The 16,180-nt window shown below is 45.3% G+C and overlaps 1 protein-coding gene across 1 annotated transcript in view; it reads left to right on the forward strand.

Annotated features, from left to right (window-relative positions):
- Window positions 1-16,180, forward strand: part of LOC144128643 (cell adhesion molecule Dscam1-like) — a 160,387-nt gene that overhangs the window by 52,445 nt on the left and 91,762 nt on the right. The window contains exon 2 of the mRNA XM_077662192.1: window positions 12,156-12,527. Coding sequence (XP_077518318.1) covers window positions 12,156-12,527 — 372 coding nt within the window. The remainder of the gene's footprint in view (window positions 1-12,155; window positions 12,528-16,180) is intronic.

The raw sequence follows: 16,180 nt of genomic DNA on the forward strand, positions 1-16,180 counted from the left end.
AGGCCATATTTCGCTAATCACGGTAGTTTTATTTGTACTAGACGGGACAGCTTCGTCAAGAACGAGGTATCGAACAGTGCGAACACAGACAAGCATAAAAGACAAGGAAACAGATTAACGCAGCACTGACTAAAGTTGACAGTCAGCTTTGTGTTCTTCTGTTTTCTTGTCTCTTGTGCTAGTCTGTTTTCGCGCTGTTTTATAGAGCATGCTTGACCAACCAGCCCGCCAGAACGTTCTAGAGTCAAGAACTTCAGATCAATGATAATAATTCATCCGCAGGGCGCCGCCAACATATCGAAAATAGGACTCCTTCCTCCCAGTCCCCAATCCTTGCATTTTAGATGTGCCTCTGGGCTGATCGCATCTGCTTACCCTGAAGGGCTTCATGGGCATTTGCTAATATAAATACGTTGCTCCTGTTTAGTTAAACGAGCCCTCGCTTTAACCTTTCTATATCGCGATTTATGTATTAAAAATGAGCTAAATGCTAGCCCTACCATTTAGACAACACCGAAAACAAATTTCATTTTTGTTGGTTTGAAAGAAATGCGTTTATTACAACAATCAATGTACATGCTCTTACTTCTGTTTTTCAGTTGTGGAAATTACACGCAGCAGGGAGCTTGGCTCGTTTTATTCTTGCATAGTCATCAGTAGAGGACTATGCAGTGATGCTTTATTCACCCAGAATAAAATGAGCGTCGAATGGCGTTAACAATGTTGGCTACATTCCGCGTTAATAATGCTTAGAAAAAAAATGCCTTTCGAAGACGCTTTTTCACCAAGTGTATTATGCATACCAGGGTATGAAAATAGGGCCCTTTATTTGGCAACATAGCAGAATAAAGGAACTTTCTTTTTTTCATATTTTAGGTCACTCATTCATACTGCTAACTTCATCATTGAAACGCATATAGGAACCGTATTTCGATTTGGCATACAATGTGAAGCTCCGGTACTCTCTAAAAATGTCTTAACAAACAGTAGCTTCAACCAGTATGTGCTACCTAACGAACCATGTGCATCACTGGGAAATGCTGAGCTGGTGACTTGAGTCGGCTGATTTGTGATTCAGTGTTCAAGTCACGTCCAGCGCAAAAGAAGGCTCTCACCTGTGAATTTTTTCTCATTTTTTGAACCGAGTCATTGCATTGGAAAGAGGCTTTTACTTTTGTCATTCTGTTTACCGTTCGCGATGTAGTCAGCAGTAATTTTTTATTTATTTCGAATAAGACTCCACGGTTGGCAGCGAATGAAGTTACAAAGATCGGCCCCACTAAAAAGAGACAAGTGAAGGCAAACGCAGTGTGCTTGTGGAACCAATACAAAATTGCCAGATGTTTGCTGCATTCCACGGATGAGATAACAGGAGTACTATTTTGCAGAGATGGTACTATCACGTTCATTCTTTTTGTGGGTGTTGTGCATCAGGTCATGCTTCATGTATTGTAAACAAACAGGAAAAGCCTCCTCGTTGAAAAACTAGTCCTTGAACATTTAAAATAAACAACGAAAACGCACGCACACCCAACGACGTGGATTGAAAGTATTTGCATTTATAGACGCAGATACTTCGATTCATAAGGCATTTGTGCAGGTAGAGCACAATTCACGCAGCAAGACCGCAGAAATGCGAACAATGCAGAATTGTCTTTATAAGATACCCGCTGCTGTAGCTCAGTGGTTAGGGCGCTCGGCTACTGATCCGGTGTTCCCGGGTTCGAACCCGACTGCGGCGGCCGCGTTACGATGGAGGCGAACCGCAAAAGGCGCGCGAGTGCTGTGCGATGTCAGCGCACGTTAAAGATCCCTAGGTGCTCGAAATTATTCAGGAGCCCTCCACTATGGCACCTCTTTCTTCCTTTCTTCTTTCACTCCCTCCTTCATCCCTTCTCTTACGGCGTGGTTCGTGTGTCCACCGAGATATGTAACACATTTACTGCGTCATTTCCTTTCCTCAGAACCACCTTTTTTCTTTATAACACAAAATTAAAGGAAGTGCGGACAAATATAAATTTGTTGAAAACACAGAAAAAAAAACTAGAAACAAGACGCATTTTAACTTACGTCTCTTTCCTTTCTCTTTGGTCTTTACACTACGCGGTACCAGCATGGCAAGAAAATGATCGTAAAAGGAAATCTTGTGACTCATGCAAAAACACGGATTATCTCTGGATTAAGAAAAGCAATATTGAAATTTACAACATGCATGTGAGATTGGCGGATGCCCCAATTCCAAATGAAATCGCCTTTCCTGTGTGCCCTCATTTTCTGTGCCACAGTGAAAACTGTTAACTGCAGAGTTCAGTAGTCCGTCAGTCCGGTTTCTAGCTATTAAAGTGAAGATTCCGTTGGATGGTAAATCTACCGGCGGGACTAATCTCGCATTAGGCTGCCAACAACTGCTTGTCTGTAGCGAAGGTGTGGATGCTGAATGCTGTACTAAGCACAACGCCGCAACTGCCATCTGCGGAGTCCGCCGACTGGTGCAGAATCGACGCTGGGGTTTGCTTCATTGGCTCGCTTCTGTGCCAGTAATGCGAAGTAATCTAAATGCTTTTCTAACTTAGTTCTCGAAGCATCTCAGCGATATAGTTTTCTGCCGTCGCGCACTTGTTGGTATCTGCAATAAATTTCTCCTCTAAACGCTGCTATCTGTATTTTAGAGTATTAATGATTTGACCAGCAGCAGCATTCACTCTTCGCGAACTCACACCACAGGCCTGAATGCCACTGCGCTGAACGTCACTGCGCTCGCGCGAAGTCTAGCGCCGGAAAAGATAGCACATTAAAACGAAAGCGAGACCCGCTTCCTCTATGACTTTGAAGAAACCAAAATTAGCCCCGCATGCTTTGGCTGTTCGAAAAATCTGGCATACGTACGGAAAATTATGGAAGCATGGTGGTACGCAAGCTTTTTCGTTTCAATGCTTCACATATGCTATGAGAAACGCGATAGAGGAGGGCTTCAGAATAATGCCGTTAATGAAATACTTTTCTGGCAGGGCGAAAACTATCGATTATTTTTGAAGTGCTAAAATAAGTTTCCGCATTTTGGAGCGCGAAGAAAAAGCTAATGGGCCAGGCCATTGGCATAGCGACGCTGGGATGCGGTTTCTAACACACCGCTTGTTTCGTATAACAAGCTAAGGAAAATCGCGCGCAGCTTTTCTCAACATTGATTGGGGTCCGAAAGCTAACCCTCGGCAACGAATGCTCGCAAAAATGACTACTTTCTTTTCCTTCCTTCTAGTCACAATTGGTCATGCCATACAAGTACCACACTAGAGCAGGAAAACATTTCATTACTGACCTAAGAGGAAAATGCGACTGTGCGGCCTAACTCCAAAAGCGGCGCGACATGTACCTTCTTCCGAAGACAATCCTCAGATTACGTACCCTTCCCGAATCTTTCGATGAATACTTGATGTGGCTTCAGGCAGACGAATCGTCCCGTCGTAGTGGGTTCCTCTTTCACTTTCCCTGGAGGTTGGCCCTCGCGTGCATCAGACATTGAAGCCACGCCGAGCAATCAAGAGCCATGACGACCAAACGAACGGTGGTACGTGAAGGCAAGGCAAAGCAGGGTTGCCAACGTAGAATAGCTGCTTCGTTCCGCAGTCCCTGGCGTGCCTTTCTATGTCTTGGCGCAGAATTCCCGAATACAACCGAACGGCGGTACCAGAATGCATTGTCCTGAGCAAAGATCTGAGCAGAAGAGAGAGAAAAAAGTTTTTCGCTGCTTGATTGCTCGCAGGGGAAGGCAAATGTTATCGTAAAACAAATAATTCTCCTCCTAGATGCGCCCGGCGTACGCCCACGTCAGTGGCAGGGGTCCAGACGCTGTCGGTAAGCAATGGGATTGGTGCGCTGTTTGCTTCGTCTCCGATTTGCTCCGCAGTTCTTTGTAAATTATAAATCAGACCTCTTTGAGTTGCCGAATGTTCTTCGCTTGTCTTTCTATCATTTCCTGGAGAAAGAATAATAAAGAGAGACAGCGAGGTGAACAAGACAAAATAACTTGGGACGGCCAAGCGCATCAGAAGGATTTTCTTGGAATAAAACAAAACGGGAGACGGTTCCTCATCGGACGCGCATCTTGTATTCTTGAATTTCGCCGGACCCGAAGAAAATGGGTTCCCAACGTCGGGATGTGCTCTGAACACTGTAATTTGGCGGCATGCTCTCGGATCGTGGTTGGTGTTTTCGGGCTTTGCGCCGCTGTACTTGTTCTTCAAGGAAATGTGCGGCGGAGACCATTCCGTGCACTGCGGCCGTAAAAGAAAATGGACCATCGCAGCGGGAATGTAGAGGGAAAATAATCTTACAACGAGGCGTGTTGGGGCATACGTGATCGCTCATAATAGCTGAGTTCAGTTTTGCCGCAGTCACGTGAGGCAAACCGTTAGACCAGCATTGAAGTTTTCAGAGCCTGGCACTGTTCTCTTAAAGAAGAAAGCTGTCTGTAAAGCTTTTTTTTTGTGTGTAAACATCTTGTGATTTGCACTGATCTCCGGCATGATTAATGTAAATGGATTGAGGTTTATCCTGTCTCCTAATTTTCGTAATAGTACTCCTTCAAAGCATTGCTACCATTTTTATTTTATCTTGCCGAGAGCGCTCTGAAGAATTCAAAATTGTTTTTTGGAGGAAAGGAAATGGAGCGGTATCTGCCTCACATCTCGGCGGACACCTTAACCGCGCCGTAATTTAAGGGTAAAGTAGGGACTAAGAGAAGAAAGGAAGAAAGAGGTGCTGTTGTGGAGGGCTCCAGAATATTTTCGACCGCCTGGTGATATTTAACGTGCACTCACATCGCACAGCACACGGGCGCCTTAGCGTTCCGCCTCCATCGAAATGCGGCCGGCGCGGTCGGGTTCGAACCCGGGCACTCCGGATCAGTAGCCGAGTGCACTAACCACTGAGCCACCGCGGCGGGTAAAGAATTTCCCTGCCATAATTTCTTGCCAAATTTGCATGAAATCAGTGTTTAACCTGGGTTTTCAACAAAACCACCTAATCACTCTGGAGTTTTGTATTTATGGCCTAACAACTAACAGCGACCTAACAGCGTTTCACATGAACACTCCCTTTTCGTTCGTGCTTTAACTTGTTGATTACAATTGGTTTGACCGACTCCTTTTATAAAAGAAAGAGTTAGGCCAGAGCCAAAAGCTGTCAGTATAAATCGTTGCCTGAAAGAATCACAGGAATATATAAATTATTTTTTGAGAAAATCTGCGCTTAAGAGGATTCTGGTGTGGGCTGGTTGGTTCATACTTTCTACGACACAGATTGACACAGCGCAACGGAACGAGGACGAGAAGAAGAAACACGAAGCACAGGACGGGCGCTGTTTCGTGCTACTTCTTCTCGTCATCGCTCCGTTGCGATGTGTCAATCTGGGTCGTAGAAAATCTGCGCTTAGGAACACAAACACAGACCTAACTTGAATTCCGGGCGGTTGCATATAGTGCACTTGTACTTCAATTAACAATATCTATTGGCGCACCGTTTCTGCATACCTGGTTCGTCTGTTTTCTGTTTATTTTGAAACCGTGACACAAGAGCATGGTGAACGACCCGCATTGATAAACAAAAGAAGTCAAGCTACCTAAAGGTTTAAACATGCAGTGTCCAAAACATGAGAGAAGTGGCGATGCCAACATAATGCGTATAATCTGGCAATTCATCCAAAAAAAGCCACAGTTTCTGCGTGAAAAAGATGCCAGTGCTCAATGGGACGTTCGTGGTTAATAGAGGCGGGGGTAACGTTGCTATATGAAGGTTTAGGGAAAACTGCGCCCGTGAAAGTGAAACAGCTCACCATATCACCTCTAATAGTTTTCCTGAAAATTAAAAACAAATTCGGTTTCTCCGCATCGACAAAGCATGTGCGAGTAAAAAAACGAGAGCATTCGGATGCACAAGACTAAGGCTGTCTTTTTCGGGGCAGCAGCCTTCTGGACGCAGGCACCGAGGCACTTACGAGCCAAAACGGTGCGTTTTTGGTGCGATCAGCGTTTTCGTTCACGAGGATGAAGGAATGAACAGATGGAGAAGAGCGGAGGGTGCAAAATGACACGAACTACGAACAATGACCGTTTTGTGAAAGCATACTTGCGCTTTCGTAGCGACTGTTTTTCTAAAAGGCAACGTTGCCTGGGAGACAGATGCCTCGTCCGAGAGCAGCCGGCCGAACGGAACGCCTATACGCCATCGTTCCGCCCGGTCGACGCGAACCGGTGATCGTTCATAGCGTCCCGTCCGCCTTTTTCGCCCTCATCCATTCGGCGCGCGAAAATGTGGACGCACGGAATGTAAACAAAATGGGTGCAAACTTTCTGCTGTTTCCGTTTTTTTTCATCACATTCCGCGTTGCCCATGAGAGCATTACAGCTCTTGCCGGCTCATTTGTAGCCTAGAGGCAGTTCTTGAACGGCTAACAGAACTAAAGAAAAGCATTTATGAATAGGCCATGCATTGTGCGAAACTTTTATAATCAAATTGCGCTCAGTAGTTTGGAAATCTGGTCTATTCACCGTTCGCGGTTATTTAACTAGGATGGTGTCGTATCTCTTTAAAGAGCTTTGTACTTTGGTCGAAGTTACTCTTTCGAGATACTGGTCGAAGTTACCGGTTTATGTCTCTCTCTATATAATTTAGCGAGCCAACGAGAGTGCTTAGATATGAGAAATGTCATTCAGAAAAACCTTACTTGAATTATTCATAGCTCATTTGATTTTCATTGGCTTCTGTAAGAGGAATGTAATTAGGATAAAAGTCTAGGCTAGTGTTTATCGCGCAAGGGAAAGTTTCGTTCAACAGAAAATCATCAGCGCGACAACAACGAGAATCTCCGTGCTGATCTTAAGCTATGAAGTGAATGACAACCTGAAGGAGGCGATTTCTTCAAATTTAGTTCTATAAATCGCCCTTTGTTGCTTGAGGTTCATCTGTTAAGGAAACCATGAACGTAACAGTCAGGTCAAGCGTAAGTGGAAGAACATAACAAATGTAGTGATGATGTCCAGGGTACTGCATGACAGGCAGAACAATAAGTTAGTGCGCAAATGCGGCACTGAAACGTTCATCATAGGCACAGTTCTCTCATAACTTTGACAAAACTGTGAGCTTGCGCTTATTGATTTCGGAACCATGACGTATTTTCGTGTGATCTGAGTTGCACATTTTGTACGCCACATTAAAAAGGCTGGAAGGCACAAAGCGTCCAGAGTCTTGGCGAAAGGTACTCCGTATGGCGATCTCAGGCTAGAATGGATGCTGGGGGATGGCAGTCCTTATCGTCGGCCCGCACAGGGTCGCAGAGAAATGACCACGCTCGATCTATCGACCCTCTCCATTAGCGCCGGCATCGCTGCGGGCGCTCTTCGAAAGCACGGAAGAGGGTCAGACCACGGTATCGCGCCTTACTGCGTACCTTCCGTCCTTGCTCAGAAGGAAATCTTGGGAAATCCAAGTTGTACGTGTCACAGCACTCGTTCAAAGTTGCGCCTACCACTGCGAGGAAGGATTTTTGGTAGGCAGTCTTTGCTGTGAATTTCGTTGGAGAAAATAGAGATGACGCATTTAAATCTCCCACTCTTGAAGGACACTCTGTGAGTAGATTTCTCATTGCTCCGGAATTTTCTGTATATAGATAAAGGTTGCCATTTCATAATCAGCTTGATATTATTCGAGATCGGCTGTCAAATTTGGCGTAGAGCCATTTTTTCTGTGGTTAATGTCTTATTAGAGGGATGTACTCATATCGCTGATAAAAATATCAGATATAGTAACATTTTTTAGCTTAATGAGCACTACGCCTGAGCTACAGTACTTCGGTAAAAAATACGTACTGCGGCATGTTTTGTAGCTTGTTATTCGTTTCGTGTACTGGCGTTCGCCTGTAGCGGAGGCTGTCACCAGCCGAATGTCAAACCGATCGCACTTATGCTTATTGGCCGCGGTAGAAAAGCTGCCGCCGATGCCAAAAAGAATGCATGCTCCATGGGATGCGAATAATTGCTTCCGCTCACTCTGGTACGCATACAGAGGCAGGCTACAGAGACTTCTTTGAATGAAAGTACTAACAACCTCTCCCCTTGAAATCCGTGCAAAATAAGCCCCGAGAATCTCATTCTCTTCTCTCACAGGCATAGATACTGTACTTATAGCACTGTGATTCAACGATCGTGGAGACCGGGAGATTTCACAGAAATTTAAGCCATACGTAACGAAGCTGACGCTTTCCTCTTCCCCCGAAGCAGCCATGATATTTACGCCAACATTACGCAGTGCTCCTGTTCGACGCAACCGTCGTAGCCACTCCGACGTGACGCGCGTCCTACACGAGTTTTGCTTTCGTCTCTCTTCTATCTGCACGTGGCACTAAGAATTGTCCAATGGAGTGCAGTCGTAAGGCCCGCGCACTTTCCATTTTCTTGCTTCGTGGAGCCGTTTACTACCACTTACATTCCTGTTCTTTGTACTGCATGTTCGACTGGCAACTTCCTTTCTGCAATGCGCATAAACGTACTAAAAGCAACGTAAGAATGCGAGTACAAAAAAAAAGAAAGTTACATACATTGCAGATGACTGAACACTTACGCTGTCAACAAGCGTTCATATAAGCACTATCTCTTACGGGCGTTTTCGTGCTTTTGTTGGTATGTTCACGTTTATGCGTATGAACACGTTCTGCCATATGTAATTAAAGGAATTGAGAACTGAATTTTAAAAACTAAATATTTTTGGCGCGAGATAGGTTATTGTCCAAGGTGTCGAATGCTGAAAAGGTTCCGTTGAAAACGCGGTATAAGTTCTTAAGGCTAATTTTTGGAACGGGAAATGCAAAACACTTTTCCGCCACCTGTTTGCGACTAGAAAAAGTTCAATTGCGCGGTGGGAAAGGAAATTAAGCATGAAGGGCTTGTAGCTCCCGTTGTGGGCGCGCCACTGACGATATGTTCACCTGAACGGAGGGAAATGCAGGTGCCGAATCAAAGTAGGATACGGATGCGTACCCACGAGAGTACACAGAACTGGAACTAAAGATACTTTGGCAAGCTTTCCATCCGCCCCCTGGTGCCGACTTGCTGCATTGCAGCCGGAGAAATGCATCCATTAACAGCAGTTTCTTCCCAGTCCCGTTGTGGGCGAAGCTGTCACGCGGGCGGAGAAGCCTACGCTGTATCCCCGCGGCCCGAGCGGCGCATGCGCAGCTGCTGTGACAATCGAGAGCACCGCGCGTGCTGTGTAATCTGCGCGCCCGCAGGTAACAGCTCTAGTGCGGAGCCATGGCGGCGCCCTTCGCCTTGGAGCGAAACGGTTGAAAACAGTAAGGGCGGATGAAGAAAGTGTTCCTGAACCTTGCCCTCTGCCACTCGAGGGACGCCACAGACGGGTGGTTGTGTTTGTCAGAGAGGAGACCTTCCAACGAGGTTCCGTCTCTAGAATGAGGTACGCAGGTGCAAAACGGCGCTTCATGCTTAAGTCTATTCTCAGCCACGAGAGAGAGTGCATTATATTTTACATCAAAAGGTCCGTTGGAGGCAGCATAAGCGGCAGTAAAGTATAGTGACGTCCTTAGACAGAACTTCAGAACGTCCGCTGTATCACAGATGGTTCAGCTTAATGAAGGTACTAACTGGAAAAGTCGCAGACAGTATTGGCTAAAAGGCAAGGATAGTTAGGGCAAGCAGGGTTCTTGCTAAGCCCTGAATGTAATGACTTCGAGTCCCTCTCGAGGCTGCATTTTCTTTTCTGAAGTTTTGTTGTGTTGCGGATTGGCGAAAGGAGAGAAATGTGCAGACAATGAAATGTGCTTATTTAGCGTCAAATGCGTTCCCACACTAAAGCTTCGGGTTAGTCACTAAGGATTTCAGATGCAAGTGTGAAAAGAAAATGGATGCGTCTGGCATTGGGCTTTTGCTCGATCCTTCTTCTGTGATCAGTATGGCATCCTTATGAACAAGGACTCCGGGGGTGTTAACCATCCACGATACAGAAGGGTGTACTATCAATCGTTTGACCGCACTTTATATGCCCACTGAACGGTCGGAGAAAAATTTGTAAAGCTAAGCGTCGTGGCTAAGCTCTTTAATGCGGTTATTAATGCGGTTGTGATTGCGAATAAAAGCTTCAGTGGAGGGGCCAGGCCTCTAACTTATGCAGCCGATCAGACACATTGCCATTAGAAATAATGCAGTTGAGAGCTTTGTCGTCGTGTTGTGCGCCATGACATAACGACACATCTGGTTCTCCTCGGTGCAAGGCGGTGACGTCATGCCAGCTGTGCTCCGGTTCTTCACGGGCTAGGGCTAGGGGTGGAGCCACAAGGGACGGGTCCCGTAAAAAAGCTCTTGTTGTAAAAGGACTTCGCCACGTATTTAAATATGCTGCCGCTCTTTCCGCTGGTTTTGAAGGCGCTGTGGTGAAGCTGTTGCCGGAAATGTTTTTCGTAAAACGGTACAGAGATTGCTAAAGAGCACGAAACAGAGAAACCCACATTGTTCTGCGCAACCTGAATCTCAAAAACCTTATCCGCTATTCTTTTTGAAATACTTCGTTATGAATAGAACGTTCAGTATGAAATAAATTACTGCTAAGAGTTAGTTTGCAGTCTGAATGTTCGGAAAAAAATGCAAAGGTGAGCAGATAACGTGCACAGGAAAAGATTTTTGATCATGCAGGACACACAAGACTGTAATATTGAATTAATAAGAGCATCATTTTACTTGTTCTGCATGTAACCAGATCAGACAGAGTTATAAAAGCTATTTTGACTATTGAATACATGTTAAGCAAAAGAGCCCTCCCAGTCAAATGAACAAAGAAACGCGCGTTTTCGGAAGCATGCTTTAGAATCAGGAAAAAAAGGAATGAAACACTCTAGACCACTGACGAGAGCAGACATTGTGCGTTGAGGTAGCTAAGGTAGACAGTCTGCGACAACGGCTTCGGTAATCCGATCAATGAGGTTCGGTCGAAGGTTCCCGAAAATGGCGAGCGACTGCAGTTCACTGCAAATCCCGTTTACAAGCCGGAAGCCCTGTACCCTGTTATCAGGGACTTTCGTTCCGAGCAGCAGCCTGAGTGGATCGATCGGAAATGTCGAACTGGTGGTTTAAAATGAAGGAATCCAAGTGAAAAGACAAAATATAAATGAACAGCAAAACTGGAGCAGCGTTCCATTTAATCTTCAGCTGCGCTCAAAATTACAATGACATTTTTCTCCAGTTCAACGCGTTTTTTCTCTTTATTTTTCACCGTCCACTTCACCGAGGAAAAATCCGAAGAATTAATGCAGTAACGTTGCTCTTATATGGCCAGATGAAGTGAAAAAAATTTAGCGCCCTCTTTTTACTGTGTTTTATAGCGCGCCATAAAAATATCATTAAATAACCATGCACGTTCGTGTGTTTGACAGGGCAGCAGTGTACACAACACCCGGAAGAGTAACAACGCATGCATGTGTTGTTACCGGTCTTGGCTGGCCTCAAGCACTGAACCCTCTAGTGTAATAAAAGTACTTCGCAACAATTTTAACTTTTTTTCACTTTGCTAGTTGTTTTACAGTTCATGGACGCTTATAAATTTCCCCAGTACACATCTCGAGCTATAATCTGTTCAGTATACTTGATTTTTTTTTTCAGCTTGTGTCCTTTGATGAAGCTATAGCGGTCAGTATTAGCGACCATGATTGGAACCTTCGGGAGACAAGGCAGGTGAAACTGCATCTTCCGGAAATTAAGCTGTCACTGAGTCAGAAGAGGACAGAAGAAGTTGGGGACATTCATTGAAAAGAGAGATCTCACGCACAAGCGGTACGTAAGCTTTAACTGCAGCCACCAACTAAATACGTCTATAGGGATGATGTCAGCCAGGAGACGTACTTAACTTGCGTGCATTTGTGGCTGTTGTTGCCTCAAATACGATGGCACATACCCACGGTGGGGGATGGGCCAGGGTTTGGTACAAATTTAAACAGGAAAAATCTCATCCAGGTTTATCTCAAGCGGCTCATAAGTTGAGAGGACTCTGAGAGAAAATTAGGTTATGTTTGACTTTTGTGAACAAGATAAAATTAGATACGTGCATTTCAATTCCCTAGCGATACAAAACAACATTTTTTTTCTGCTTTCCCGCAGGCTGCCTTGTAGCATTCAGTTGCGCCTCTGCGTCGACGTCGTCTCAGGGGGTCGCGGGACCCCTACCGTCCCTCCGTGGTCCGTCGTTCACATTAGAGCCGCCGCACTGGCTCGAGTTCTCCAACGCCAGCGGCGGCGAGGTGCGCTGCGAGGCCCAAGGGGAGCCTCCCCCGCAGCTACTGTGGGCCACGGCGGACGGCAGTCCCGTCACGCCTGTTCCCGGTGCGCGGCTGCTGGCCGAGGACGGTGCCCTCGTCTTTCCTGCTTTTCCTGCGGACGCCTACCGGCAAGATGTGCACGCGGCCTCTTATCATTGCCTCGCCTCCAACGAACTCGGAACGGTGGCCAGCCGGGATGTTCACGTCAGTGCCGGTGAGGTGACGCCACTGCTTCTTCGCTCTCTAATGTGCCATCACATTTCGACTATTGGATATTAATTGTGGATGACTCAACATTTTTCGACATGTGTCTACCAGTGCTTCATTAGTGGCTATGGCACGAGGTTCCCCCACAGTCCTGTAGAACGATAGGCTTCAACAAATTAGAAAGATAACCAAATAAATCCTCCAAAGGGAGAGTGCTTCGAAGCATGCATTTCAACTTTGTGTCGAAACATGGTCGAACGAGTTGCCCCGCCGCGGTGGCTCAGTGGTTAGGGCGCTCGACTACTGATCCGGAGTTCCCGGGTTGGAACCCGACCTCGGCGGCTGCGTTTTTATGGAGGAAAAAACGCTAAGGCGCCCGTGTGCTGTGCGATGTCAGCGCACGTTAAAGATCCCCAGGTGGTCGAAATTATTCCGGAGCCCTCCACCACGGCACCTTTCTCTTCCTTTCTTCTTTCACTCCCTCCTTTATCCCTTCCCTTACGGCGCGGTTCAAGCGTCCAAAGATATATGAGACAGATACTGCGCCATTTCCTTTCCCCAAAATACCAATTATTAACCAACTATTATTGGTCGAACGAGTGATTATAAAGACAGCAGGTGGCATCGTGTGTTTTCAGAGAGTTAGGTGCGCAAATGCTACAGCGCTTCCCAAAAAAGTGATATCGAAGTGGCCTTTCTGATTCGCAGATCCTAACTATTTTCGCCAAACGGAAGCCAGCTGCTATATAATTTGAACTCATGATGTAAATTCAGCCTGCTCGGTTATGTTAGTTTTCTTTCTAGGTTATGTTTGACTTTAGTGAACAAGGGAAAATTAGATCAGCTTTAGGGGTTTCTTTTTATTCCTTTGAATTTTATTGAGATGAATTTTCAGGCACACACACTGGGACAGCTGACTTATATCATATGAGAAATGTTTGGTTTATGGGGGTTTAATGTACCAAAGCGACCCAGGCTAAGAGGGACGCCGCAGTGAAGGGCTCCGGAAATTTCGACCACCTGGGGTTCTTTAACGTGCAGTGACATCGCACAGAACATGAGCCTCTAGAATTTCGCCTCCATAAAAATTCGACCGCCGTGGTCGAGATCGAACCCGCGTCTTTCTGGTCGGCAGTCGGGCGCCATACACCGCGGTGGCTCATATGTTAAAAGCATATAGGTAGTGTAACGGGGCACAACAAAAGCAGCTTGTAGGGTCTGTTCGCCAGGTTGCTCATTTAGAAAAAGCATGCGAGCTTTCAGCTGGGGCGCATAGGCGCACAAGATAGCCTGTGTCATGGAAATGGTGTCATTGCGGCACTGGCTTGGTAATCGCGCCCATTGCATTGCGCTATATTACACTTTAAACCGCGGTTACAAAATGATGGCATCTAGCATCTTTTTGCGGAACAAATGAGTAAGACATGAGTGAGGCTATTTGTGATAGAACAGTGCAGCGAAAGCATCGCCACGTCTAAACGACGGCCTTGCACGTGGTGCCGACATGGTGCATCTTGATTTTAGAAGCCTGCACAGAAAAAGCCCACTGTTTTTATTGTTTATTTATTGCGGCAGCACGCCATTTGGCGTGAAGAAATAGCGTGCAGGTTTAGGTGCACGCCGAATTTAATAAAAAAAGCCCAGCAAGGTGCGACGTTGGAGCGGTCAGATCCAATCTTGTACATCTCGCGGTCGGAAATCAATCGGTCGACAAAGTGGCTGCGCTTCTATCGGCATCGGCGCCACTGGGGGCGACCAGGCTGTTTTTCAGAAAAAAAAAATTAAGGGGCTCATTTTCAACTTCCCGTAATGTGAACAAATTGTCGGCCAATAACGTGATTTACTGATCGATAATCAACTTTTCGCGATTGGTTTAAATTCGGCCTTTACATAGAACGCGAAGCAAATAGAATTGAACATTAAATAGCGTATCATTTCATGAAACGCACAGACCAGAGACATGCACAGGGATGGCGGGAACGAATGCACAGAGATGTGTAGAAGTTCATGTTGTCCAGGCATCTTTATGTGCATCTCCAGTCACGCAGCAGGCTTCATGAAGCTTTTGAACCGACTTTCGTGCGAATAGCAACTCGCCCTTAATTTAATGTATTAATTGCAACTTCCGGTCCTATGCAACAATAATGCTTTTTATTAGCACTTTATTTGTATTCCGCTTAGCTTAGTGTTAATAAAATCCTCCGCACATCAGTCATCTAGCTTACCATCAAGCACCAGCGGAATTTCACTTTCTTGCGGAAGTGAATGGTAGTTCCTATGGAGTCAACTTCAATGGAATGCGACGATTTACCTAACACCTTTGGAGGGATCTCGCTGTCTGCTGTTTCCTTTACGACAGTAGCGGAGAAATTACTCCACTGGGCTTCGCGGATTTTTTCCATGTTTAAGTAAAGCGGTGATTTAAGACTTCGGCTCCTCTCCTCTTATTTTAATGCAAGCGCATTCCGGTTTGCATCCAAAATTCCAAAGGTGTCACAACAAGCCAGGCTTGGCCATTTTTATGATTAGCATCGGAAGCCCACAAAAACCAAGTGTTTTTTAGTTTTGGAACTTTCTATATTGCATTTTCGTCTGTCATTTTTGTAGTGGGTTTGTGAAACAAAATTGCTGGGCACTGCTCCCATATTCAGTTCCCATATTCACTGCTCCCATGACGTCTAGCAGAAATTGTATAGAGCAGTGCCTTTTATCTGTGCAATTTTCAGTTTATTTTCGAAACTGCACCTTGTTTTCATTTATTTTTTAAACATGATTTTATATTTACTTTCATACTGTGTTGGTAATACAGGATTTATGTTTAGTGGAAGAAGGAAAAGTTGGCATTCGTGCACATTTAGAACCTCTTCTCGAGATGGAGAGCCGCATAACAACAGCAGAGAGTTTCATTCGAAATCAATATATGCAACACTGTGCGCCAGGCTATGTGCAAACCTCAGCGGGAAAAACGAAAACATTAAAGATCTGGTGGTGTTTCTCCTAAACAGATACTTTCCTTAGCTCTTTGATGCTCGCCGTATTACGTATGACCTAGACTGTAAAAAACTCAGATCTTTTTTATTCTTGTTTCGGCAAATGCATCACTGTTCCACAGACCTGCAGAAATAGCATTTTGCGCCAAGCTCGAAATTCCAGTCTCCAAAGGATGCACGAGGCCTGCTAGAGGATAGCACTCGACAACACTTCACCTTAACATTTGAACACCCTAGATTCAGTGGCAACTGATCGAAAAAAAATTTGCATTTTGCTGTAAATTATTTGCATGCGCGTGATCTTGCATCTAAGAATAGTTCTTTTGTTCAGTAATGTAAAAATTATCATAGTTCAATGATTTTCCTTGCGCATTATCATACGTTTGTTAAATAATCAACCCGTTTTAAAATGTTTACAATGAAAGCACCGCTAGTGACGATTTGCTAGAGAGGATTCTATCTGACGTTTTACGTGCCTGGGCATCAAAGGGTTCAAACGAAAGACTATTGACTGAGGACTACATTGAGAGTTTCCGTTTGTGGAACAATGTAAGAATTAAATACTTTCGCAAGAAGGGAAGTTCGTTCTGCATCATTAACGCGACAACACGTCCAAGTACAGAGGCTGGAGCTTCGCTCATTGCAAACGTGTCTAAAGAAAAAGGCAGCA

This window comes from Amblyomma americanum, chromosome 4, assembly GCF_052857255.1.
Source record: "Amblyomma americanum isolate KBUSLIRL-KWMA chromosome 4, ASM5285725v1, whole genome shotgun sequence".
Lineage (NCBI taxonomy): Eukaryota > Metazoa > Arthropoda > Arachnida > Ixodida > Ixodidae > Amblyomma > Amblyomma americanum.